Below are 26756 nucleotides of genomic sequence, written 5' to 3' on the forward strand. Positions count from 1 at the left end.
GAACAAACAGTGGGTGAGGCTACATGTGTACTAAGTTTCTTAAAACCACAATATTTCCGCATGTTTCTAAACCCCTAGACGTTAAGAGTTACCAATACTTACATTCCCGAAGCCACACCACAGTTTTATTTAGGCCATGGACCTGTTGTTCAAAAGTCATTGATTGGATCAAATATTGAAAATTGGTCGTTCAAAAGAAGAAGCAAAAAAGATTCTGAAAACGGATTAATTACAAAAACCAATCGTGTTTTTTTTTTTCTGGATCAAACCATCAGTGAGTTCTTCAAAACCTTTTTAAGATTGGGATACCTTTCATCCAAAAAACAGAACAAAACGGGATTCTTCTGATCCCAGCACACGGGTAAAAGGTATCCCAATATGAATTTATTTAATTAAAAATGCAGCATGAGCAGTAATATTGTGAAATATCATTACAATTTAAAATGAGAGTAGAATACATTTTAAAATGTAACGTATCCCTGTGATCAAAGCTGAATTTTCAGCATCATTACTCCAGTCTTCAGTGTCACATGTCATGATCTGGTAACAAAATAGCACATGATCCATCAGAAATCATTAATTTAATAAAAAATATTTGTAATTCTTTGATTAATAGAAAGTTCAAAATAACACCATTTATTTGAAATAAAAATAATATAGATAATTCCATTTTATAATATACAGTAATATCGCTTTTATTTAAATTAATTATAATTAATTATTTAGAAATGAACATTTTTAGAAAATATTTTCAACACTGAATAATAAAGGTACACTAACTTGTTCAAAATTAACACAATTTAAATGAGTCAGTACATCATCAATCCTTCTTCCTAAACGTGTTTTTGTTACCCTGATTCACTATGGTACATTATAATATTATTTTTTAACGGAGCTGGTCACAATGCATCCTGGATGTAGACTTTAAAAAGGTCTTAAAAGTCATTATCACAATGTTGTTGCCTACAGTACCTTTTACAGAACTGACACAGGGTCAAGCAAATCGCCACCTTGGAATTATAAGGCTCTATCTGCATTCTGACTGGTTTTGAGATATTGCGCTTTAAAGTTTTTGCATTCCATTCGACTGTGTAGAAATAACCTTTTTATTTTCTAAATAAAAAGTTCCAAAATGTACACAACTTAAAAAACAACATCACATAATGTAAAGAAGTTAAAAAAAAAAAAGTCAGATAGAACCTTATAATTCCAAGTTCAAAGTTTTACCGTTTTCTAATCCATTCAGCCGATCTCCGGGTCTGGCGGTAGCACTTTTAGCATAGCTTAGCATAGATCATTGAATCTGATTAGACCGTTAGCATCTCTCTCAAAAAAATGACAAAGAGTTTTGATATTTTTCCTATTTAAAACTTGACTCTTCTGTAGTTACATAGTTCCTAGTCATATTGGCCTAGAAAATTGCAACTTTTTCATTTTCTTAGTACACGATTTAACTACAGAAGAGTCAAGTTTCTCGCTAGGTTTGAGAACAGAGCTTGGATCTCACACAGGGTCTCAGAATGATCTGAAAGCAATCAGGCAATTCATCAAACAACAGACAAAAGATCTTGCATCACGCATCATGACTGCATTTATTGATGATCATATCAGCGGTGCAGATGAGCAGTATAAAACGTTCAAAGAGGATTGACCTGCAACACCTCCGTCCTCAGTGTAATGTGCTTTTAACTTGTTAACAATGTCTTAAACGCACAGAGCACCAACAGTTTACAGCACCACGAGGCTCCCGTGGGCCACACCAATACAATATTCACGTTCGATCCATATTTTCGTATGACTGTAACTAAAAAACCCTACCACAAATACAGTGCAGATTACCCAAATCTATCTTATATTCTGTGTAACAACTTATTTAAAAAATCTAGTTACGGTTGTGTTTTGTTAAGAAGAAATATTTTTTTTAAAATTAAAATAACAATAGTTGTATGGAAACTAAACTAGACCAAAATCTTTTATAAACCCAAAATTATAAAGCTGCTGGCTACTTTGGATTTAAAAATAAAATAAAATTAGTACCTAAAATATTTTACTTGCATTTCATCAAAATACAAAAAATGATTCACTGGATGACAACTATTTTAAAAACATCCAGTAATAAGGGTTGGAGAATGAAGTTACAAATGCATACTGCTTAAAGTACCATTTTTCTTCTTTTAAAACAGCATGTTCAAAACTTTTTGCATTTTTGTCACTTTACAGTCATTTAGCCTACGTTTTGTGTTTTTTGCTGCATTTAGAATTATGGATCTTTTGTTTATAGCAGGAAAAATAAACAGATTAAATGAAAAGCTTTTACGACAGTATTCACCGAATGAAAACGAATAATCAACAAAACTAACAGGAAAAAAAGTGTTCAAATTCTCAGTTTATGTTGAGATGTTAGCGATGTTATTTGCTTAGTGAAGCAATTTTTGCAAAAAACAAACCCAAACAAAGAGATCATAACTCCCCGAAATCAAATGCATGTTCTCAATTTTTCAAGCAGCCTATAATATGCTGTCTAATAATATTTTGGGTTAATCTGTTAAAAATTCTACATAAACTGATTCATACATTGACAAATTATTGTATTACAGGGTTTCTGTGGATCTTAAAAAGGTCTTTAAGAGTCTTAATTTGCACTTACACAAACGAAGGCCTTAAAAGGGTCTTAAATCAGAGCATTAAGTCTTAATGGCATTAAATGTATTGCAAATAAAAAATTCCACGATATTTTTGTCCTGTTTTCCAACACAAATAGTGAAACATCTTTAAATCAAGATACATTTACTTGAGATGCAAATGTAAAATGAAGTCTTGAAAAAAACTGAGCACAATTAAGTGAGTTTATGCATAAAACTAGGACTTATTTTGTCATTTTGCACTTGCATCTTGATTGTGGAATCTTAAACCATTTGCACTGGAAAAAGGCAAAAATATTTGAAGAAGACTTTTTTTTTTTTGTAGTGCGAGTAAAAGATAGTTCCATATTCTAGATGGTTGAGAGCACAGGTTTTCAAGCTACTTTTTGTAAAAATTAATTAAAAAGTAATGTCTGATATCTGTTGGAAGTTGAACTTTCAAACCCTGAAGCGTAACTTTAGGTTTGTGCAAAATAAGTTCATAAACCTACACTCATTTAAGAACTGCACATTTAGGGCTGTTTCACACAAAACACGTTTTTTTTTGCAGTTAAACATAGGTCAGTGGAACAAGTTTTTTAAAAGTTGAACTACTTTTAACTTGAGAGGTGCATTTTTACAATAGCGCGAGATGCGAACGCAAAGGTTAAACTCATCCTTTTAGCTCGTGTTTACATAGAAAAACAATGGAAAAGCACCGCAGTGGAATGGAAAAACATGTTCCCCTTATACTGTGAAAACGTTAATGTTCATCAGACAGTGGTCACATGACACATCAGATAAAAAATACTGTTTTTAATGAATAACCTGAATATTACGTGCAAAAGTTTTGCTCCCTTCATGGCAGTTTCAACTGATCCATGATTTGTAAATAATGGATCTGTAAAAAAAAGGTGTCTTGCTATGCGTTCAACCAGTTCTTCACTAGTAAACCGGTCAAAACACCTTTTTGGGTTAAAAAGAATGACATAACATTTTCCAAAATGAGTGCAAAAGACAATAGGTTAACGGTCTAACTGAGGATGAATCCTGTAACTAAAGCTTGATGTGTCCGGATGCATTTCATGATGCACTTTGAAACAAATGGAGGGAAACATGCCCAGGATTCTTTGTTCAAGTAAAAACCTCATATTTTCATATATTTGAGAGGGACGTCTGCATTTCTAGAGCACCGTGAACCCTGCCTGCAGCAAGTCCAGTAGTTTGCGCTTGTGGTCGATGACCCAAGCCTGACCTCTGCAAGTGTTACATCACACACGTGACACAACACTGCTTGCGGATGGAGCGCAGGGAGCAGCGACCCAGCAGCTTGAGTTTCTCACAGAAACGCGTCGACATGCTGTTTTTCTTGCAAACCAAACCTGCAAAGAAGAGGGGGAAAAACAACAACAAAAATATTTAAGGGGCTTTAAAAAATAAACTATAAAGACATGGAGCAGCACATTAAAATAAGTGATCTATGGTAGCACACTGTTTTCCACAATGTCTTGGGTAAAGAGATCAATTTCTGGTCTCTTACACGAAAAAAGATTTCATACAATGGCACACGTAAGCCATGCATGCACATGTATAAATAGAGTTGTCATTGCATTAGATAGCAAAACATTCAATCAAATAACTTATTTTACAGAAAGAAAGCACACTTTTGAAGCAAACCATTTTACAAAAATAAATTTTCACTAAAATAACATGTTGACAGTGGTCACGTACACACTAAACTTTCTGGAGTGACAACTGCATTTAGGGTGTTCACACTTGTAATTCGGTTTGCTTGGTTATGGTACAGACCGAAAAAAACCCCGCCAAAACATTTAGTCTTGGTTCGCTTAGCGCTCACACTGGCATTTTAACACTGAACCTAAAGGCACAGGGATATGTTCACAACCTGATTGGTCGGCTTTTATGACAAGGAATTTAGAGAGCATCCTAAACAATGCCGTGTGCTGGGATAAACGTGCTCGTTGTATATGCGTAGTCTATGGTATTTTGACCAGCTGAGAACTCGTGAAGAGCTTATAAAATGTGTAAAGGAGTCAAAACAGCGGCAGGAATCCCTCCGTCACACACACACACACACACACACAAACGCAGATCTGCTACGAGGAGACGCGGTTCTGATGCCTGTACTGAACTGTGATGGGCAACATCGTGACTCTGATGAGAAAAAACAGGTATGCTTGAGCACTCGGTCCTTTTTAGGGTTGCACCTTGTGACATCATGCTCCTTTTTGGTTCGTTTATATGTCTTTGGTCCATGTTGAGTTCACATTTTATTCAAACCGCATCAGAGTTCGTTTGGAAGCGGAGCGAGACCCATGTTTTCAGCGGCTTCAGATGTCAGCGTTCACACTTATTTAAATGAACTGCACTAACAGAGCAATCGCACCAGGGTTCATTTTAATCTAACCAAACATGAGAGTGAATAGAGGAGTGAATCTCTTGCATTCTGTGTGTGTGTGTGTGTGTGTGTGTGTGTGTGTCAGAACACGACTCACTTCCAAAATGACAGATGATTGACAGTATGGTAACCATAGCAATGTTCTGGAGTCTTGTGTGTTTGGTATCATCAGCTATTTTTGACTGAAAAGTAATACCACAGCAACTAGAGACTTGTGTTCTGTAATTTTAAATAAACCACAGTCTACGGAGGCATCATGTTTTGTTTATGTTTGTAAGACTTGAAGTGTTGCCACGTACACTTATTATACACGTTTTGAGACTTGTTAACGCTTGGCTCATAAAGCGATCCAGTTTATGGAGTTAATAAAGTAGGCAGACGCAGGTCGCAATATTTAGGTCTTGTTTTCAATAGAAAGCATTTAACTGCAGTGTATAGTGGATCATGCTGATAGTTCATGTAATGAACTAAACCTGTGGTTCCTCTGTTTGGACACTTTGGCTTCATACATCCACTAAAAATCAACAAAACATCAGCTGACTAAAAGACAGAGCAAAAATGAAGAAAAAATAAGTGAAGAGAATATCTTGCAGTATTTGTTTGACATTTTGTTATCTAATGCAATGACATTTAAGCACTATTAAGAGTCCAAATACATTTAGGGGCCACTGTATGTTAATCATAATTATGAAATAAACAGGACAGGATATTATATAACTGAGTTTACCCAAGTAAGTTTTACACTCCTCTGGGTTGCAGTTCTGCACACTGTCAGGTTTATTGTTATTTGCACACAGTGACGTCTTTTCTTCCTCGCCGGACTCCTGGTTCACGCACCGCACCGCTCTCTTCTGAACCCCTCCACCACAACTTCTGGAGCACTGTCAATCAATAAAAACTTTGATGACATTATGGATGCACAGGGAGGGACGTATACCAACTTTTGTCCAATAAAATGCTCTCTGGATTAGGGAAGTCCTGGCCACACGATGATAAATACCACTCACTTCAGGCTAGGAATAACAAGTCACAAATCATGGATTGTAAGTTAATCAACTAATATTAACAAAAGGAACCTTATTTTTAAGTGTTACCGAAGTCTCTTATGCTCACCAAGGCTTTATTTCATCAAAATTACAGTAAAAACAGTAATATTGTGAAATATTATTATGTTAACTCAACATAACTGTTTTCTATGTGAATATATTTTATGTGTTTTCAAAGCTGAATTTTCAGCATCATAACTCCAGTCTTCAGTGTCACATGATCCTTCAGAAATTATTATAATGTGCTGATTTGCTGCTCATGAAACAGGTCTTATAATTATTATTGATGAAAAAGTTGTGCTTCATATTTTTAGAACAGAATTTATTTTAATTAGATTTTTTTTTTAAACATCATAAATGTCTTTAGTGTTTCTTTTGATCAGTTTAATCAGAATCAGCTTTATTCGCCAAGTGTGCGCAAACACAAGGAATTTGTTGTGTTCTTTGCCATGCTGAATTAAAGCATTAATTAAAAAAGAATAATATTACTAATAGTGCATCAACACATCTCGAGCCAAACACCACATTTCCTCTTTTCTATGAATGAAGAGTGAGGTTTGTGCAGTGTTTTACCTGACCCCAGGCTTCAGTCTGCCAGCCGGTGCAGGGCTGCAGACGACAGGACTCAGTGCTGGTGGGTTTGAGCGTGACGTTACAGCGCTGATACTCGGGGCACTGCACAAGTCTTTTCTTCACTCCCTGCCCACAACTTTTAGAGCACTGTCAATCACAGATGAAGAACATTTATCTAAACTAGATGTGTTGATATACGGTAATATGATACATCATAATAACAACATGCATGACTCAAACTTTGCATGACCTCAAAAAGTTTCAAACTTATAAGAACACACCGACTTTTTGGGACTTTAGCTTATTCACCGTATCCCCCAGAGTTAGATAAGTCCATACATACCCTTTTCATCTCCGTGCGTGCCGTAACACTGTCTGACGCATCCACCGCTAGCCTAGCTTAGCACAAAGACTGGAGGTAAACGGCTCCAGCTAGCATACTGCTCCCAATAAGTGACAAAATAACACCAACATTTTCCTATTTACCGTATACATACTGGGAACTATATTCTCAGAAGGCGAAGCACTGCTACTTCTGCGAGTGATTTGCTCGCAGCGCCTGAGAAGCCCCGTGGTGAGGAGCTGAGAGTTCGCTCAGTGTTGCGCTACTCACTCCGCAGAAGTAGCAGTGCTTCGCCTTCTGAGAATATAGTTCCCAGTATGTATACGGTGGCTAGAAGATGGCTGTGTCTCATGTGATCTTGTTGTTTGTACACGCTGTGACTATACAAATCACAACATGTAAATAGGAAAATGTTGGGGTTATTTTGTCACTTATTGGGAGCACTATGCTAGCTGGAGCCGTTTACCTCCAGTCTTTGTGCTAAGCTAGGCTAGCGGTGTTACGGCACGCACGGAGATGAAAAGGGTATGTATGGAGTTATCTAACTCTGGGGCATACGGTGAATAAGCTAAAGTCCCAAAAAAGTCGGGGTGTTCCTTTAAACATTTGAATCTGGAATAAAACATGCCCTAGATAGAGACTAAAATGTTACTTTATACATTATTTTTGTGTATTGTTTTATTGTATTTAAATGATCAGAGTTTTTTTGTTATAAGAAAAAAGTTATTAAACCTGTTAGGAGGACAACACTTACGGTTTGTAACTTAATTGAATCAAAGCTTCAGCAATTATCGTGATATGAAAATTTGATACCGTCACATGCCTTATCTAGACTAAACTATTTTCTGCAATGTCAAGTCAAGTCACCTTCATTTATATAGCGCTTTTAACAATATAGATTGTTTCAAAGCAGCTTTACAGTGATAATGAAATTAAATTAACAAAGATTGTTTTGGCTTTACTTGGCTTTACTACCAAATTACTTGTCTGGCCTTAAAAATGTATAATACAGACATTTTTGTCGCTTCCGCGCATCCATGTGAACTGGAATCATTTTGACAACGTTTTATCTGTACAGAGGTAAAGGGAAGGGAAGGAGGCCTTCACAGGGGAGAGACTAGTTGACACTTCAGGACTGCGTTGTCGTCATGTCCAGGCGCAGGTCCTTCATCAGGTCTGGATACGGCGGACACCGTATCCACTGTGTGCATCCTCAGTTTAGTACCTCTCCCCAGGGCGAGTTCGTCCACTGCAGGCAGGGCCGGCTGGTGCAGGGCAGACTGCTGGGTGGTTTGAATGAAAGAGCCTGACAGTGAAACGGCCTCAATGGACGTCCGGTCTGAGTGTCGATGCACTGCACTTCTCGATGCTTCATATCAGTCACACAGCCTTCGGGACACTAAAGAGAGGGAGATATCGCAGTTCAGAACAGCATACAATAATGAAGGGTTCGTTTGAAAACGTGTCTTTACCTTGGTCCAGTTTCCACTCTTCCAGATGGCGCAGGGTCGTAGGTTGCATCGTCGGGCAGGTTCTGGCTTCTTCACACTGGCACAATCTTCCTCACGCTCTGAGCTGCAGATTACAGACCGCCACACCGCCCCAAGACCACACGTAGTGGAGCACTGAAGAAGAAACACACATTAGAGACTAGAGTGAGTGCATTATTAGTACGGCATAACTACATTTTATTACCTCAGATGGACATGGGTAAAGTCAAGCCTAAATAAACAGGTACACTAGTTTGGGGGTCAATGTTCAAAAGTTTGGGGTAAGTAAAAATTTTCCTTTTTTTAAAATAAATAAAATGATCAAAAGTGACTTAATTTTTCTATTTATCAAAAAAATCCTGAAAAAAGTATTGTTATCATAGAAATATATCAAAATTGAGAAAAACAAAAAGCAAGAAAAAAATAATTTCCAACGGGGTAAGAAAACTAAAACTAATTCAAAAAGAAAAAATAATTACCAATGGGGTAAAAAACAAACAAACTTTTTTTAGCAGATATTTTCTCCCCATTTTAGGCATAAACTCACTTAATTTTTATATATTCATCAGAAAAATAGTTAATATGTCATTTTGATTCTCATGTAAATACTGTATATCTTGATTCAAGAATATTTTTGTACTGAAAAACATGAAATTCATGAGAACAACAACAGCATCATGCCATTCAAAGTCTAAAACCTAAACTTACCTAAACCTTTAACACAATTATTTTGCTGCAACAAAAGCATTGCCATTTCTTTCTGAAAATGCACGTCTAGTTATAATTCTTTGCAGGTAATGCAACGAGAGGCAGATGATCACCTTAGACAACGACTAATTAAGTTTTCATTCTTACATCACTCCAGTTGCCAACTTCCCAAAATGCACTCCTTCTGACGGGACCTCGTGCATTCAGGTTCCCATAGTCATCGGTGGTGTTCGCAGTCTCCGGCCTCTGCCTGAGAGCTTTAGGCGCCTTGCCTTTGTTGGGACCTTTCGGTGTGTGTGAGGCCTTCCTCAGTATCTTCACTGTAGGAAAAGTTGCTTGGGGACTTGGAGTATTTAAATGTGGCACTCTGGGTTTTGGGGTGGTATTTAGTTCAAATGTGCTTGTTTTAGTGCATTGATGTGTTGTGAGATCAATGTATTGGGTTCTACTGGTAGAGGTTGGTTTTGTTGTGTCAGTGATAGTATGCATTGGTGCTCGGGTTGTGGTTGGTTGGACAGTGGATGCGGGGACTTCTTCAGGAGGGCTAGTAAACATATCATCATCATCATCACGTGCTCTTTCTTCTCCGGTTGGATCTTCCACTATGTAATCATAACCCGTTGTGTAGCTTTTATCCGGAGGCTGCAGGTCTGTGCTTCCCTCCTCGTCCTCAGGAGCTCCCCGGTCTTTAGTATTTGTGGGAACCGCTCCCCGACCATCATTGTCTTTGTGATCATCCCTCACCAAGATAAAGTCTCGGTCATCTTCATGGAGTATGTCAGATGTTGGGGAAGTGTTGGTGTGTGTTGTAATGGGAGTAGAGGTGTCTGGAGGCACGGTAGTGGTGCTGTATCCTGGTGCTTGGGTCCCGGGGGCCTGCGTTGGGATTTTAGGAGGGACTCTAGGTGGGAATCGTGGTCTGCAGCTCTGGAGGTTACAGAAGTTGGTGGAACGAGGTCGACTGGAAGAGTTGCACTGGCTGGGTTGTTTTGCAACGCACTTGACAGTTCTGGACTGTATTCCTCCATTACAAGACAGAGAGCACTGCGGGATGACAATCATATATTCCAGTAACACAAAAATTCAATAATATGACAATGCAACAAATTACTACGCAAAAGTGACATATAAATATGTGAATGCACAAATGAGATTTGACAGGCAAAAAACAACTTGAACTTCGGTCTTGTTCTCATCCAACACTATTGCAAGACTTCCGAAGACTTGGACTAATGCACATCCATCCATCCATCTCTCTCTCTCTCTCTCTCTCTCTCTCTCTCTGTGTCTATTTATCCAATTATCTATCTATCTATCTATCTATCTATCTATCTATCAATCCATCCATCCATCCATCCATCCATCCATCCATCATATATCCATCCATCCATCCTAACAACATATATCCATCCATCCATCCAACATATATCCATCCATCCATCCTACCAACATATATCCATCCATCCATCCAACATATATCCATCCATCCATCCTACCAACATATATCCATCCATCCATCCTACCAACATATATCCATCCATCCATCCATCCGACATATATCCATCCATCCATCCTACCAACATATATCCATCCATCCATCCTACCAACATATATCCATCCATCCATCCATCCGACATATATCCATCCATCCATCCTACCAACATATATCCATCCATCCGACATATATCCAACCATCCATCCGACATAGATCCATCCATCCAACCAACATATATCCATCCATCCGACATATATCCAACCATCCATCCGACATATATCCATCCATCCATCCGACATAGATTCATCCATCCATCCGACATAGATCCATCCATCCATCCAACCAACATATATCCATCCATCCATCCAACCAACATATATCCATCCATCCGACATATATCCATCCATCCATCCGACATAGATCCATCCATCCATCCAACCAACATATATCCATCCATCCGACATATATCCATCCATCCATCCAACATATATCCAACCATCCATCCGACATAGATCCATCCATCCATCCAACCAACATATATCCATCCATCCATCCATCCATCCATCCATCCATCCAACCAACATATATCCATCCATCCGACATATATCCAACCATCCATCCGACATAGATCCATCCATCCATCCAACCAACATATATCCATCCATCCATCCATCCATCCAACCAACATATATCCATCCATCCGACATATATCCATCCATCCATCCATCCGACATAGATCCATCCATCCATCCATCCGACATAGATCCATCCATCCATCAATCCATCCATCCGACATAGATCCATCCATCCATCCATACTTTTATTATGATTTTATTACTTTTACTGTGATTTTTGGCCTTTTAAAGTCAAAGTAAAAAAACAATTCCAAACAATCCACAAAACATGCAACTGATGCGGAGACCCTAAGGGACATGGTGATGGAAAAAATATATGAGATGGTAGGAATTATATTTCAGTGCAAAATTTTTGCAAGTGAACGCAAAAGCATTGATATATCATTTTTTTTTGCAATTCCCATGTCCCTTTAAAGGCTCTTATAAGAGCTCTTACATAAAGAACATTAATCAGGTTAATTTGCAATAAAACAGCCCACCTCGCTCCAGTTCCCCACAGTCCATTCTGACCCACAGGGTACATCTCGGTTGCAAGGTAAGACAGTTTTGGATTTGGGCAGCTGCTTACAGTCCCCAGGGTGCAGAACGCGTTCCTCTCCGGCCACCGTACGCACACACAGAATGGTGCGCTTTCTCACTCCGGCGTGACCGCATGTAGCCGAGCATGTCTGCCATCCTCCCAGCCACCACCTGAAGTCAGCAAGGGTTTAGGCCAGTGTATCTCAACCTTTTTTACTTCAAGGCCCTCCGTAGGCCTTAGCCAGGTTAGATGCCATATTAAATGTAACACGGATGGAAATGAGGCTGTGAGGGAAAGACTTACAGCCTGAGGAGCCCCTAAAGGGACATGGTGAAGAAGAAGAAAATGAGATGGGAGGAAAAATGATTTGGCAATGCTTTTGCATTCTCTCCCCGGAGAAACTAATTTCTTGGGGGAACGCAAAAACATTGACTTTTCCTCCCATCTCATATTTTTTTCCACTCAGACTTTACAATTGCATACACTGAATAAAAATCCTAGATCATGTAATTTTTACAAGCTGAATAAACGCTATGTTTTTAAACAACAGTACAATCCATTGAACGCAATTCTAACCCTCACAGCCTTGTTTTCATTCCTGTCAAAAATTAAACATGGCGCTACCCTGATTAAGGTCTATTGTCCACAACAATATTTGAAGGCCCTTCCACTCACAGTTTCTCCCCAATAAAATATTTTAGTGTTTGTCATGTATATTCATTATAAAAATAGATTTTTTTTGTTTTAGCCGATTTTAATGAATAACGAGGCCCCTTTTTCAATGTTGTATACTGTTTATGGCCTATATTATATTTGAAATGGGATGAAATAAAGAAAAACTTCTTATTTTTTAAATCTAGGTTCAATAAAAAGATTTTTAAAAACCTCATTGATATGATTTCGGGTTCTTTTGTCACACTGGAAATGACATGCTGTATTATGGGATACAGTTTTTAGAACAGTTTACTTTGCTGTGTAATGTCGCAGGTTCTCTGGTTATTCGATGCGTACAGAAAAGCTGCATACTATGCACAGTAAACACGCCACACACTGCAGAAATAATAAATACGACGGGTATGGTGGTGTGCTATTCTGAACACAACACACAGCCATTATGTATACATTACCGTACCTTGCAGGGCAGTCCATGTTCTTGCACTTGCGATGCTTGTCATCAGGACGGGTACTGGGGTCACATAGTGTTTCTTCAACCACGCCAACCTCTGCCTCAAAACAGCGCACAGGTTGATGCTGCTCACCTGTACAGAGAGACAAGAAATCAGACCTATCAGCTTTCAAAGATATCTAAATGATGGGAGAACATTTCAAACAACAACAAACCCAGTAACTACTGCGATTCAATTGTTTGGAACCAAAAAAAAACATTCCTCCTGGGTAAGTGACATCACAAACCTTAAAATGTACATAAACCCGCCCCCGGAACACGATTTATAGATTATCAAGACAGAATATGCTAATCAATGACTAGAAGATAACTACACATAAGCTACATAAATTCATCAACTAACCATTCAGAAATGTTGTCTACATGTTGTCACTTCTTCTTGAGTCTCTCCATCATTGTCTGACTGCGGTTTGAACATTAAAGGCTAAACGTTTTTTAATGTTTCAGTGCATGTCTGTTTGAGGTAAAAAGACACAAGCTGTTGAAGCTCCGCCCTCTGTGCCGGGAGCAGCAGCTCATTTGCATTTAAAGGGACAGACACAAAAATGGTGTGTTTTTGCTCACCCTCAAAAAGTGACAACTTTAACATGCTATATAAAAATATCTGTGGGGTATTTTGAGCTACAACTTCACATACACACTATGGGGACATCAGAGATTTATTTTACATCTTGTGAAAAGGGGATTATACCACCCCTTTAAGTATGGACTGTAATGAAAAGTAAAGAAAATCTCCATACCAAGCCCACAGGTGGTGCTGCAGTCAGTCCAGGCTCCGTATTTCCAGATATATTCAGGTTCCAGGATATCGTTCCCCAGCGGGCGACTCCTCTTGATGGTGTACTCATACTTGACACCAGGATTCAGCTCTTGGAACAACAACTGAACATTTCAAATTAAAACAAAAACATAATTTAATCGCAGTATTCAAGAAATCATCTTGTTCTGCAAGTGCCGCCAGTCTAAGACACAACGGCTTTATTTGTCATGCTATTTTTCATGCTTTCTCTCATAAATAATTTCAGAAGAAGAGCGATAAATCAAAAACACTCTTTGTGCCCGCCCCGATAATGAAATAGTTTTTCACCAGAGAATTTAATTAAATCAAAATCCGGTTTTCTAACCAAAATGCTTTCTGGGGAAATTGGCCATTGGTTCATAAAACAAATATTGTAGCTTCACTAGAATTGATTACCAAAGTAAAGCCACAGACTATTTACTCAATGTGTTAATACAAACAAAAATTGCATTTCCAGTTGTGTTTTTAAATGAAAGTCTATGTGGCAAAGCAAAGCTCAAGAATAAAAGCCAAAATACACACTGCTTTGAACAACAGGAATTAAATTGTAAATGGCTTCACATTTCTATGTATCATGCATGAGATGCAATAAAATAATTTGCCAACCTTTTCTGTTCTCAACAGAAATATCGGTCCCAGAAAGGGATGTGATGCAACTATCCATAAACACTATTTTATTTAATTATTGTTTTTTATCTTTACATTTCCTTACTACAACTTTCTTTCAGAATTTCTTGAACTTCTTTAAATGTAAGTGCACTAACAAATAAAGGCTTGAAATATCTCACTTTGCATGTAATGAGTCTATATAATTTATTAGTTTCACCTTTTCAGTTGAATTGCAAAAAGTTCATTTATTTCAGTAATTCAACTTAAAAGGTGAAACTAATAAATTATATAGACTCATTACATGCAAAGTGAGATATTTCAAGCCTTTATTTGTTAGTGCACTTACATTTAAAGAAGTTCAAGAATTTTTCGAGTTACACCTGTATGTGCATTTAGGCAGATCAAGTGTTTACGTGCGTGAGGGTCAGTACCTGGATCCGGACAGGTTCAGTTGTTGGTCCTGCAGAGGTGAGATTCTCCATATTTCCGCTCCGCTCGTAGTAAAACTTTGCGCCTCCTGCCTCATACTCTCCGTTCCACTGAATGATGTAATTCCCATTGAGGTAATACTCATCTGAATCAGCCGCTCGGATCGCAAGGAAATTCCCAGCCTCTTCTACTTCCTGTATGAAGATATCCCGAGCTCCCTTAGGAATCAAAACCAGGTCCATGTAACCTAAATCACACGATCTCACTTATAAACCATATAAGACATCATTCAAACATTGGAGTTTCAACAAACAGTACATTCATCTGGACATATATCATTTAATTGATCATTTGTTAAATGTAATTTAATCTCTAAAATATATAAATATACATATAAATATATCATTCATGTGTGCTACACACCAAATCCATCTTGCTTCACAAAGTTCTTCTTCACCGTCTCACAAGTGGATCCATCACCGAGACAAACGCCACAGCTGTCCTCTTTAGCATTAGAATTAATGCCAAAATCACAACCCACCTCCTGGAGAAAGATTACACACACACACACACACACAATATATTTGTTCTCTATGGCAGCGGTTCCCAACAGGGGGGTCGCGGCCCACAAGAGGGCCTCAGCGAGCTCTGTCGGGAATCGCGACATATTTTGAAAAGTTTTGAGCAATGAGCATTAAATAAAAGTCCTTAACTTTTTTCTGTTCAAAATGTACAAAATTTATATAATGAGCGATTTCATCATGAATCCATTTTCCAATCCGTGTTTTTGTCTTATCCTGAATCACTATGGTACTCCTATAATAAGTGTTTACATTGGGACTATTTTGGTTCGGATCGCTGCGGAGTAGTCCAGGACCTGCGTGACTCGTCATAGACGTACACAGAGAGAAGTAGTTCCGGCTACAATGTTCTTCCGAAAGACGCATTATTCTGTTATAAACGCAAGTTTATTATCGCTCGCTATAGCGCCAAAAGCCTCAAAAATAAAGCCTCACAAATAACATACAAGTATTGAGGCCCCAGACAGCAGTCATTTAGCAATAGCCTTTTATTTTTTTTACCTACACACCAGTGTGAATATTTTTGTTATTACATTTCAAATAGGGCCAATTTATAGGCTACTGCTAGGCTTACGTTTTTAAATTACAAAGGGCCTACTGGTGTTTTTGTTATTGTATTTTCAATATTATAGGCTATTATTTGTGCATAAACATATCTGGTTATAGTAAACATACCGTTTGTTTGAAAACAACCTATTTTGTCATCCTTGCTGCAAGCTTACAAGAGCGATAATATTATTAAATGTGAAGGGGGGCCCTAAAATATTTTCTTGGGAAAAAGGGGGTCTCAGACAAAAAAAGGTTGGGAACCACTGTTCTATGGCACAAAAACATAATTTACTTTTATCATAACATAAAAGGTCAATATTAGGAGACAAAAAAAAATGCACCTACTTGCTGTTGACCAACCAATATATGTATTTGTAAAAACAATAATTAAAGGCATAACTCTCTCAAAAAATTGTCGTTCTAGACCTGTATGACTGGCTTTCCTAAGGCAGAACAGTGAGTATGATGACAGAATTCAATTTTTTGGATGAAATATTCTTTTAAGGTTGATTTACCTGTAAATGGAGGTGACATATCTGGATAATATATACTACTGTTCAAATGTTTGGGGTCAGTAAGATTTTTATTAAAAAATGTGTGTGAAATAAATTAAATAATTTTATTCAGCAAGGCATTAAATTAATCAAAAGTGACAAAGACATTTATATTGATATAAAAATTTCGAAAGGAAAATATATATTTCACAATATTACTGTTTTTGATCAAATAATTGCAGCCTTGGTGAACATCATTTTTTTGGGGTGGATTTTTTTAAAATCTTACCAACCCTAAACGTTTGAATGGTAGTGCATACAGTTCAAAATGAAGCTGTAAAGAACATTGAACAAGAATAATGAAGAAAATGTTTTGTTAGTGAAGCTTGTGCAGCACAGATGCAGCTTTGATCATTTAATATGCATTCAAACATGTGAAAGTGTCACAAAATACTTTGTTACACTGATATACACAGCTGTAGAACACAGACAAAAAACATCAATCCACAAGCACAATTGGGTTGAGTAAGACATACCCAGCCACACTACCTTGCACACACCATTGACACAGACGTTCCTGCTGTTGTTGATCATGAAGCAGGGCGTTCCGTCTGTGACCGCATCCAACATCTTCTCTGAGAAGTCCTCATCCACAGGCTTGCAGTGTAACTCGCATGGACGCGCTGTGAGAGAGAGACAGTATGATACAGTGATATATGATGCTATAGTGTTTCTAAAATCCTTTATATTAATACATTTAATATCATGGAAAAAGTACCACGATATTACCCAGAACTATGTACTGTTCAAAGTTTGAGGTCAGTGAGATATTATGCTAATCAAGGCTGCATTTATTTGAATAAAAATACAGTAAAAACAGAAATATTGTGAAATATTATTACAATTTAAAACAAGTGTTTTCTATGTTCATATATTTTAAAATTTAATTTATTCCTGTGATGCAAAACTGAATTTTCAGCATCATTACTCCAGTCTTCAGTGTCACATGATCCTTCAGAAATCATTCTAAAATGCTGATTTGATGCTCAAGAAACAATTTTTACTATTATAAATGTTGAAAACAGTTCGATTTTTTTTTAGGATCCTTTATCCTGAATATAAAGGTAAAAGTAACCGCATTTATTTGAACTATAAATCTTTTGTAACATTATACATGTCTTTACTTACTTACTCCAAACCTTTGAACAGTAGTTTAGGCGTAGATACTATTCTATACCATAGTACTGCCTGCCACAGAACTTTTTTGTTACCAAAAGACTCATAAAAATCATATAAAGTTTATAATTAATAGATATTGTTACCATGCAAACATCAAATAGTCTCTAGGCTATAATCTACAATCCCAAATTCCTGCTGTGCTCCAACTGCTTAAACAGAGCAAACAACAATGACTAAACATTTGTGTCAGGAACCCACACACCTCTAAAGCTGGCTAATAAAAGTGGGGCATTCTTGAAAGTGAACCAACAAACTCTATAAAGCTGTAAGCAGCCACGTGTGAGGAGTTTTATGTTAATGTCAACAGGCCTCGACCCGCCGCAGCGTGTCTTGGCTCAGCTGTTCAGTTGTAGAGAGCACATGTTTTCATTTCTCAAGTCTTCAGGGTAACAAACATTATTAGCGCTACAGTTCTGTAGAAAGTTGTGTTTATTCAAACAGTTATTGAGAAGAAATATGATCAAAGAAGCGGGGATGGTGGCTCACAGGGCCCAAAAAAAGTCAACTAGGTGTGGCTTAGTCCACATGCCACGGCTTACAAAAAATCATTTTGAATAAGCTAAAGAGGTTTACATAAAATTATTTCTGAAACAGATCCTCATGACCCGCCATTAAATTCTTTTAATCTAAGTATAAAAGCTTTGAAAATGCTAATGTGCTAATGAAAGTTAAACAATAGTGATAATTTAGGGTAAGATTTTATAATATTACAAAATATTTATATTTTAAATAAATGCTGTTCTTTTGAATTTTCTATTAATTTAAAGAATCCTGAAAAATGCATCATGGTTTTCATAAAAATATTAAGCAGCACAACTGTGTCCAACATGGATAATAATAAGAAGAAATGTTTCTTAAAGCAGCAAATTAACATATTTAAATGATTTCTGAAGGATCATGTGACACTGAAGACTGGAGAAATGATGCAGAAAATTGAGCTTTGATCACAGGAATAAATTACATTTGAAAATATATTCAAATAGAAAACAGACGTTTTAAATTCTAATAATATTTCACAAAATTACAAAAAAGTATAGTGTATTTTTGATTAAATAAATGCAGCAAATAAATGACCCGAAACTTTTGAACGGTAGTGTATTTTCTTTTGACCACAAATATTGATCTTGCACCATGCATATACACATTTGAATGTAATATTTTGATGCGTGTGATCTTACTGCTGGCCGCAACAGGAATCCACTCGTAGAGTTCATTGTGGTAAAGCACAGTGTTAAACTCACTGCACTGCATCTCTCTAAAGGAGGGCTGTTTTCTGGCACACGGCTTCGTGTTGCAAATCCTGTAGCGTCTCCGCTCACCCGTACAATATTTCCCTCCAAACTCAGGTCTGTACAAAGAAACAAAAATCATGCTACAGATCATATGTTCAGCAAAATATACAAGGAAAGACTGAGAAGAAGGGGGAGGTATTGAAATGGGGAGAAAAAAAGAGACTCAAAATGGTGAAAATTAAAAGTTTAAGACGTTAGTGAATTTATGACAGCACTAAAGGCAGCAGCAGTTCGCAAAATAGGTACAGGTGTGCCCTCTAGTGCTTTCTGCTGGCAGTACAGAAGATGATATGCAGAAATACAAGAACACGCTGTCAGGATAGCATTTTAATGCAGTGTTTATTGTAGCCAGTATGTTCATTCTCTGTATGCATAGAATATTCACCCAATAATGTATATATAACAAGCACATTATATCCCATAATACAATGCACCCGACTTGACCTTTCATTTCACGTGACAAATAAATATTTGATTTTGAACTTTTTAGTTTTCAATATACATATTAATGTACATTAACGTTCAATTTTGAAAGAAGTCTCTTATGCTCACAAATGATGCATTTATTTAATCGGTAACGCTTTACAATAAGGTTCATTAGTTGACATTATTTAATAATGAATTAGCTAAAGTGACCTAACCGTGAGCAATACAAATGTTACAGTATTTATTAATCTTTGTTATGTGAGTTAATACAAATCCAGCTGTTCATTGTTTGTTCATGGTAGTTCACAGTGCATTAACTAATGTTAACAAATACAACCTTTGATTTAAATAATGTATTAGTAAATGTTCAAATTAATATGAACTAAGATTAATAAATGCTGTAGAAGTATTAAACTAAGGTAGTTCATTAATGCTAACTAATGAACCTTAATGTAAAGTATTACCATTTGATCAAATATACAGTAAAAACAGTACTAATGCAAAATATTATTGCTATTTAAAATAACTGTTTTCTATTTCAATATATTTTAAAATGTAATTTATTCCTGTGATTGTAAAGCTGAATTTTCAGCATCATTACTCCAGTCTTCAGTGTCACATGATCCTTCAGAAATCACTCTAATATGATGATCTGGACACTTTTGATCAAGTTAATGCACCCTTTCTGAATAAAACAAATCATGATTGAATAAAATGAACATGATTAAAAACATGATTTTTGAACAATCAAAAAACATGATTGAATAAAAGAAAAGCACTGAGGAATATTGGTACTTAGGCTTGTTGCATTCCCTGTCTGCGGACTGGACGCCGGCTCCACAGGTCCGGGAGCAGAAGGACCAGGAGCTCCAGGGACCCCAGCCTCCATGCACTGTTTCCGGTAGCTTCCCTACGATGACACACTCACCAGAGATACACCACTGACACACACAGATACACGATTAAATATATAGTGATACAAAAACCCACTTCTCTCTACATGTAAATCTCTCCTACCTTCTCAGGTCCACACTTGGTCCCGTCCACTGGTGAGTCCAATTTGGAGCGGCACGTGCCGTTTACAGAGCACCACAGAATTTGACACACATTCTGGAACCAAAAGGGACATAATTACTTACTTGACAATCTGAAGATCCCCTTTCGTTATTTGAGACAAGGAAATGCATTATAATAATAATAATATTGTAATGAATACAACATAAACTCTAAACTGTATCTGTGTCCATTACAACAAAAATATTTTCCCATCAGCTTGTAAAAACATGCAAAAGTTAAAACTTTTTCAAAAAAACCCAAAAGCATTAAACTCTGGTGTAAAAGCACCAAATCATGCAGCTTATTGAAGAGAGGCATGAAATTATTTTAATATTTAAAGTGATTTTTCTGAAAATCTGACAGTATTTTGATTGAAACCTTATGTCTAGGGAAAAATAAAATGGCCAAAAACATTCCACAATGTCCCAATCCAAATCTAAGGACATAAATACCACAGAAACTTGGGCATAGACTCCTTTAAACAGAGGCAATAAACAACCACCAGGAACATCTTGGAGAAAACTGCATAGCAATCCACTAAAATCCGCCTAGCAACCACAATGCAACACCCTGGAATCCATCCAGAACATGCATGTATAACGGTGCGGACTTTTGCATGGTAAATACTCCTCTTTTTTATATAGCGCTTTTCACAGTAGATATTATTTCAAAGCAGCTATACAGAAAATTACTATGTTAATGTTTATAATATCTTAAGATTTTAATGCCTTATAGTTGCATAGCAGATTAGAGCTGGGCAATATTAGTCGCTGGGTCTGAAATAGCACACTATAAAGTAGTAGATACTACATTTGGTTCGAAACTTGCTTTGTTTTATATAGTATGAATGTGTGTTATGAATTAAATCCGGACGTACTACATTCGCCGTGTTGACATTGTCATGTGACCTACGCCGTCGGTTGTGTTGCTTCACTTCCATTCACAAATCCTCTCCCGTGGCCTCATGGGATAGTAAAGTGTTCATCGAATGCACATTCCAGAATCTCACCAGAAGTAGTAGGTCTTTCGGGTATTTTTCGCCTAGTTTTATGAATACTATGAATTCGGACGGACACACATCGGCTGCGTCCGAAAACTGCGTCCAAAAACTTCGGAGGATGCATTACAAGGTAGGAAGGCATCAAGGTACGTTCGAATCCACTGTAAGCTTAACTTCCTGTCTCCTGAGATACATACATCTGAACGAGTTTTAAAGGCAGCATAGATGTATCCTTCCCTGCCTTTGATATCCCACAATCCTGTGTTTTCCATTCTGTGACAGCTGAGCTAGAAAAATAAAGATGGCGTCTAAAAGTTTCGGTTGGTGGTCAGTTTGTGTGTAAATTACTATTGTAGTAATTAAATATTCACTTAGTTTTCACCAAAACTCGCTCCATTTTGCAGTAGATCACTAAACCGTTACGTTGCCTATAAAGTCATTGCCTGACAAGTCAGTTTTCCTAGGTTTTCGGACGCAGCCATCGTTTTTTGCCTACTATATAGTATGTAAGTTGGCATATTTGGACGTTTACATTTTGCGACGATACAGGCAATCAAGCTATTGTGGTGTGCTATATACAGTGCTATGCATAAGTTTAGACACCCCTGCTAAAGTTGCTTAAAAAGAGGAATAAAAAAATCATCTTTTGGAAATTGATCTTAATGCCGTAATTAAAAAAACGAGGAAATTTTCTTCGTGAATGAATAATGTAAATAAATAAATGTTCTTCCTTAAAATACAGGGTGCATAAGTCAGGACACCCCTATGTTAAATCCCCATAGAGGCCGGCAGATTTGTATTTTTAAAGGCCAGTTATTTCATGGATCCAGGATACTATGCATCCTGATAAAGTTCGATTGGCCTTTGGAATTAAAATAGCCCCACATCATCACACACCCTTCACCACACCTAGAGATCGGCATGGTTTTATTTCAGGGATTTTTCCTCATTTTTTAAATTAAGGCATTAAGATCAATTTCCAAAAGATGATTTTTTATTCCTTTTAGGCAACTTTAGCATGGGTGTCTAAACGTATGCATATAGCACTGTATTGCCCTAAGTGAGTAAACTGTATTTAAGTGGATAAAGTTGGACATACTTACATATACAACTTTGTACACAGAGCTGGATGACAATAATATGAATAAATATATATATTTTTTTAATATATAAATTAATTATTTAATATTTAGATATTTAACTTGATTTAATCCTGAATCCTTGCCCTTTCTATTTATCTTGTTTTTTGAACAAAGCACTCCTTACATCCACTTCTGAGCAGAAGGTGGCGTTGGGCCCGTACTGCAGCTGGCACTGGTGCTGGGGTGTGTATCGCACTCCAGGGGCCGCCCCCGGGGTGCTGAGGCCCTTCTTAGATGGACGGTCATCCAGACAGAAACCCCAACCACGACTGAGAGGAAGATAACAGAGCTTTATGAATGAAGATCACAGTCTGGAATACTCAAAAATTAGTGGTAAGACGTACGATATAAAGCATGCAATTACATGTTCCTGTACAAGAGAGCGTGTTCTCACTCGAGAAAGCGGGTTATGTACTCCTTGCTGCAGGAGGACCAGGTGAGAGGAGAGGAGTCGTAGTGGAGCTGACGGGACATGATGAAGGGATGTCTCCCCACTAACTCACAGTCATTCCCCTGACCGTCATGTTGGATTCCGAAACTACAACACAATACAAGGCGAATCACTCCTTAAATCACTCAACACCTTTCAGGCCGTGTGTCCACCAAAGCGTTTTTAGCCAGCTGAAAACGGCGAGCTGTGTGCGCTTGAGAGCGTTTTGGCATGCGCAGGTTTTTTTTTCAGTTGAGACGCTTCGTTGCTATGATACAGAATATCCGTTGGCCTGTGTGGTATTAGTCCCGCCCCTCCACCACTGTGATTGGACGGTTGGGTAAAAAGTGACAGTGATGAGCACAGCGTTTTACCCAAAGTTGAACATTCTTCAACCCTCGGTGACCTGTAAAAAACGGCGAACGCTCAGCGCTTCAGCGTGAAAAAGACGCTCATTGCCATTCCCATTAAAAACAATTGAAAAAACACCAGCCGCATGAAAAAAGCACTTTGCTGGAGGACACACGGCCTTATCCCTTCAAATGTACACTATTGGCTAAGATTTTTTAATGTTTTTAGAAGAAATCTTTTATGTTTACCAGAGCTGCATTTATTTGATCGAAAACACAGTAAAGACAGTATTATTGTGAAATATTACAATTTAAAATAATTGTTTTCTATTTAGATGTTTATTCCTGTGATGTAAATCTGAATTTTCAGCATCATTACTCCAGTCTGCAGTGTCACATGATCCTTCAGAAATCATTATATTATTATTTGCTGCTTAATAAACATTTCTTATTATTATCAATGTTGATAACAGTTGTGCAGTTTAAAATTTTAGTGGAAACTGTGATAAAAAAAATTATTAAAAAAATCGAGATACTTTGATGAATAGAAAGTTCAAAAGAACAGCATTTATTTGAAATAGAAATTATTTTACAAAAGCACTTTTGATCTATTTATGTCGCATATTTAGTTTGTGCGTTCATGTTTAGAGTTGGTTGTTCTGTTCCTGAGACTCTGTTTTGTGAAGATTTGAGTTTATTTCTAAATAAAGAAAATCAGATCCTGTTTCATCTCTCCTGCAACCAAAGAGGACAATATAATGAATCCTTGATCATTTATTTTATTTCAATTAGGGAATTAGGTCTAAAGGAAGAGAAAAATGTATTTCTTTACAGTTCACCTACAGTGACCTTTCCAAATGATGGATTAAAAAATGAATGTCATATTTCAGGCACCAATGACACCGTTTGATCCAGACGTACCTGTGTCCAAGCTCATGAGCGATGGTGAAAGCGACCGGCAGGCCTGAGTCCTCGTTGATGTTGCAGGAGCGATGTGGCTGACACATGCCGGACAGGTGAGACAAGCCTAGCGTCTCACACGGCTGGTTCATGCCTGCGCAGATATCCTTCCTGAGAGCAGAGATCACATCGGGTCAGACACAAAAGAGCACGACAGCTGCTTTGATTCGTTTTATAGGCTACTAAAGTTGTGCTGCAGGGGTCAAACTGCTGAAGGAGAGTTATGGTCTTGGGTTGAATTCTTTGCCATTTATGCAAAACTGTGTTAAGCATGCATGAGCTCTGGAGATGATGAGGTCATTCCATCTGTGGAGCTCCGGGTTTAAAAGAGAGCGTTTAGGGACTGTTAAAAGCTCAGAGACCGACAGCTCCATTACTGTAACCAAGAAACTGACATTTATGATAATAAATGAGAGTGACATATATGTGCAATTGTTTCAGTGGTGCGTTCCATTGTATTTAGGTCAGCAATATTAAATATTAAAGGGGTGGTTGATTATGGTTTCACTTTTCTAACGTTAGTTAGTGTAATGTTTCTGTTTGAGCATAAACAACATCTGCAAAGTTACAACGCTCAAAGTTCAAAGCAAAGGAAGATATTTGCTTTTAAAGAAATCGCTTTTTAAGGACTACAACAAACGGCTGGTAGGGACTACACGACATTCTGCTTAGTGGAACCAACCCTAATTTACATAAACCCCGCCCCCTGAATTGCGATTTACAGATTTTCATGACAGAATATGCTAATAAAGGACTAGGAGATAACTACACATAAGCTACATAAATTCATCAACTAACCATTTAGAGATGTCCTGTTGCTTCTACATGTTGTCACTTCTTCTTGAGTCTCTCCATCTTTGTCTGACTGCAGTTTGAACATAAAAGGCTAAAAGTTTTGAGATTTTCAGTGCATGTGTGTGTGAGGCAAAAGAGTTCTTGAAGCTCCGCCCTCTGTGCCGGGAGCAGCAGCTCATTTGCATTTAAAGGGACAGACACAAAAAACTGTGCGTTTTTGTTCACCCTCAAAAAGTGACAAATTTAACATGCTATATAAAAATATCTGTGGGGTATTTTGAGCTACACACACTTCACATACACACTCAGGGGACATCAGATATTTATTTGACATCTTGTGAAAAGGATATTATACCACCCTTTAAATATAGCAATCTTAAATAATTTCATGGACTTGAATACATCCAGTAAATTTAGATAATTAGAAGATCTTAGACAAGATATTATTTGGATCATTTAGATCTGACAACTGGCAATACATTTTACAGGCACATAAGAATGAACATATGAATATGTACTGTTCATAATTATACATTCATATATGCATCTTTGTATTTTTAATTTCATATAGCCTACTGTATATACATATGTGTGTGCACGCAAAATAAAACAACAATGCACAGACATCAGATTATATATTGTTTTTGAAAGATGTTCTCTATGCTCACTGGAAAAATATACATAAATATATAGAAAAAAATATTAATATAATATAATATAATATAATCATTGTTACCACAACTGATGTCTTTATTGTCATTATTATACTATTTTTTATACTATTGTCTTTATAATACTTTACTGTCTAAGATTTCAGGTACCATCCACCTGTAAAGAAATGTTGAAATTACTGCAATAAAACCCTAAATAAAAAAGATATGAAATATATAAGAAATGAAAAATATAAAATATAAGAAATATAAAATATATAAAAAAAAAAAAATCAATATAAAAGATGTTAACAGTGTTTTTACCGTGTGATGAGTATAGCAACATCATGGTGTGCAGGATGAGTGTCGCTTCGAGGATTGAGGTTTTTCTGCCATGTACAGAAGCTGGTGAGAGTGGTATCAGCGTGGTGAACGATCTTCAGCCCTGTCTGAAAACACACAAAAGTCCAAACTCATTTTATTTCTATGGTGTCCAGTAACCCTGCTACAAAAAGAAGAAGCATATGTTATTCATTGATGTCTATGTTTAACCAACCTCATCAGACCAGCATAAATCAGTTTGGCAAAATAAATCTATAAAAATAAAAATGTATATGTACTTCCTCTCTCGGTAGCAGAATGAGCCGGACCAATATGATATGGACTGCATTACCGATGCTGGCATCGTGAAAAATTCCAGCCACCTACAAGAAAGTAATGCAAATTACTTCATATTTATTTTATTCATCATTATTACATGCATGTTCTGGATGGATTCCAGGGTGTTGCATTGTGGTTGCTAGGCAGATTTTAGTGGATTGCTATGCAGTTTTCTCCAAGATGTTCCTGGTGGTTGTTTATTGCCTCTGTTTTATTCATTTTATTCATATTTACATATGAAAGTCAGAGGTGCAATCGA

At 37.1% G+C, this 26756-nt stretch overlaps 1 protein-coding gene across 1 annotated transcript in view; it reads right to left on the minus strand.

The window, feature by feature from the left end:
- Window positions 1-1237: 1237 nt before the first annotated feature.
- Window positions 1238-26756, minus strand: part of LOC306996280 (A disintegrin and metalloproteinase with thrombospondin motifs 12-like) — a 37779-nt gene continuing 12260 nt past the window's right edge. Inside the window, exons 5-24 of the mRNA XM_079608614.1 lie at window positions 26458-26541; window positions 26162-26286; window positions 24354-24503; window positions 23047-23190; window positions 22777-22921; window positions 20472-20564; window positions 20250-20395; window positions 18915-19084; window positions 17047-17180; window positions 15297-15417; window positions 14876-15120; window positions 13777-13918; window positions 12983-13109; window positions 11810-12020; window positions 9348-10244; window positions 8475-8627; window positions 8228-8401; window positions 6660-6806; window positions 5768-5921; window positions 1238-4003 (exon numbers count right to left, since the gene is read on the minus strand). Of these exons, the coding sequence (XP_079464740.1) occupies window positions 3888-4003; window positions 5768-5921; window positions 6660-6806; window positions 8228-8401; window positions 8475-8627; window positions 9348-10244; window positions 11810-12020; window positions 12983-13109; window positions 13777-13918; window positions 14876-15120; window positions 15297-15417; window positions 17047-17180; window positions 18915-19084; window positions 20250-20395; window positions 20472-20564; window positions 22777-22921; window positions 23047-23190; window positions 24354-24503; window positions 26162-26286; window positions 26458-26541 (3678 nt within the window). The 3' untranslated portion in view covers window positions 1238-3887. The remainder of the gene's footprint in view (window positions 4004-5767; window positions 5922-6659; window positions 6807-8227; window positions 8402-8474; window positions 8628-9347; window positions 10245-11809; window positions 12021-12982; window positions 13110-13776; window positions 13919-14875; window positions 15121-15296; window positions 15418-17046; window positions 17181-18914; window positions 19085-20249; window positions 20396-20471; window positions 20565-22776; window positions 22922-23046; window positions 23191-24353; window positions 24504-26161; window positions 26287-26457; window positions 26542-26756) is intronic.

Source organism: Phoxinus phoxinus (assembly GCF_949152265.1).
Source record: "Phoxinus phoxinus genome assembly, chromosome: 3".
Lineage (NCBI taxonomy): Eukaryota > Metazoa > Chordata > Actinopteri > Cypriniformes > Leuciscidae > Phoxinus > Phoxinus phoxinus.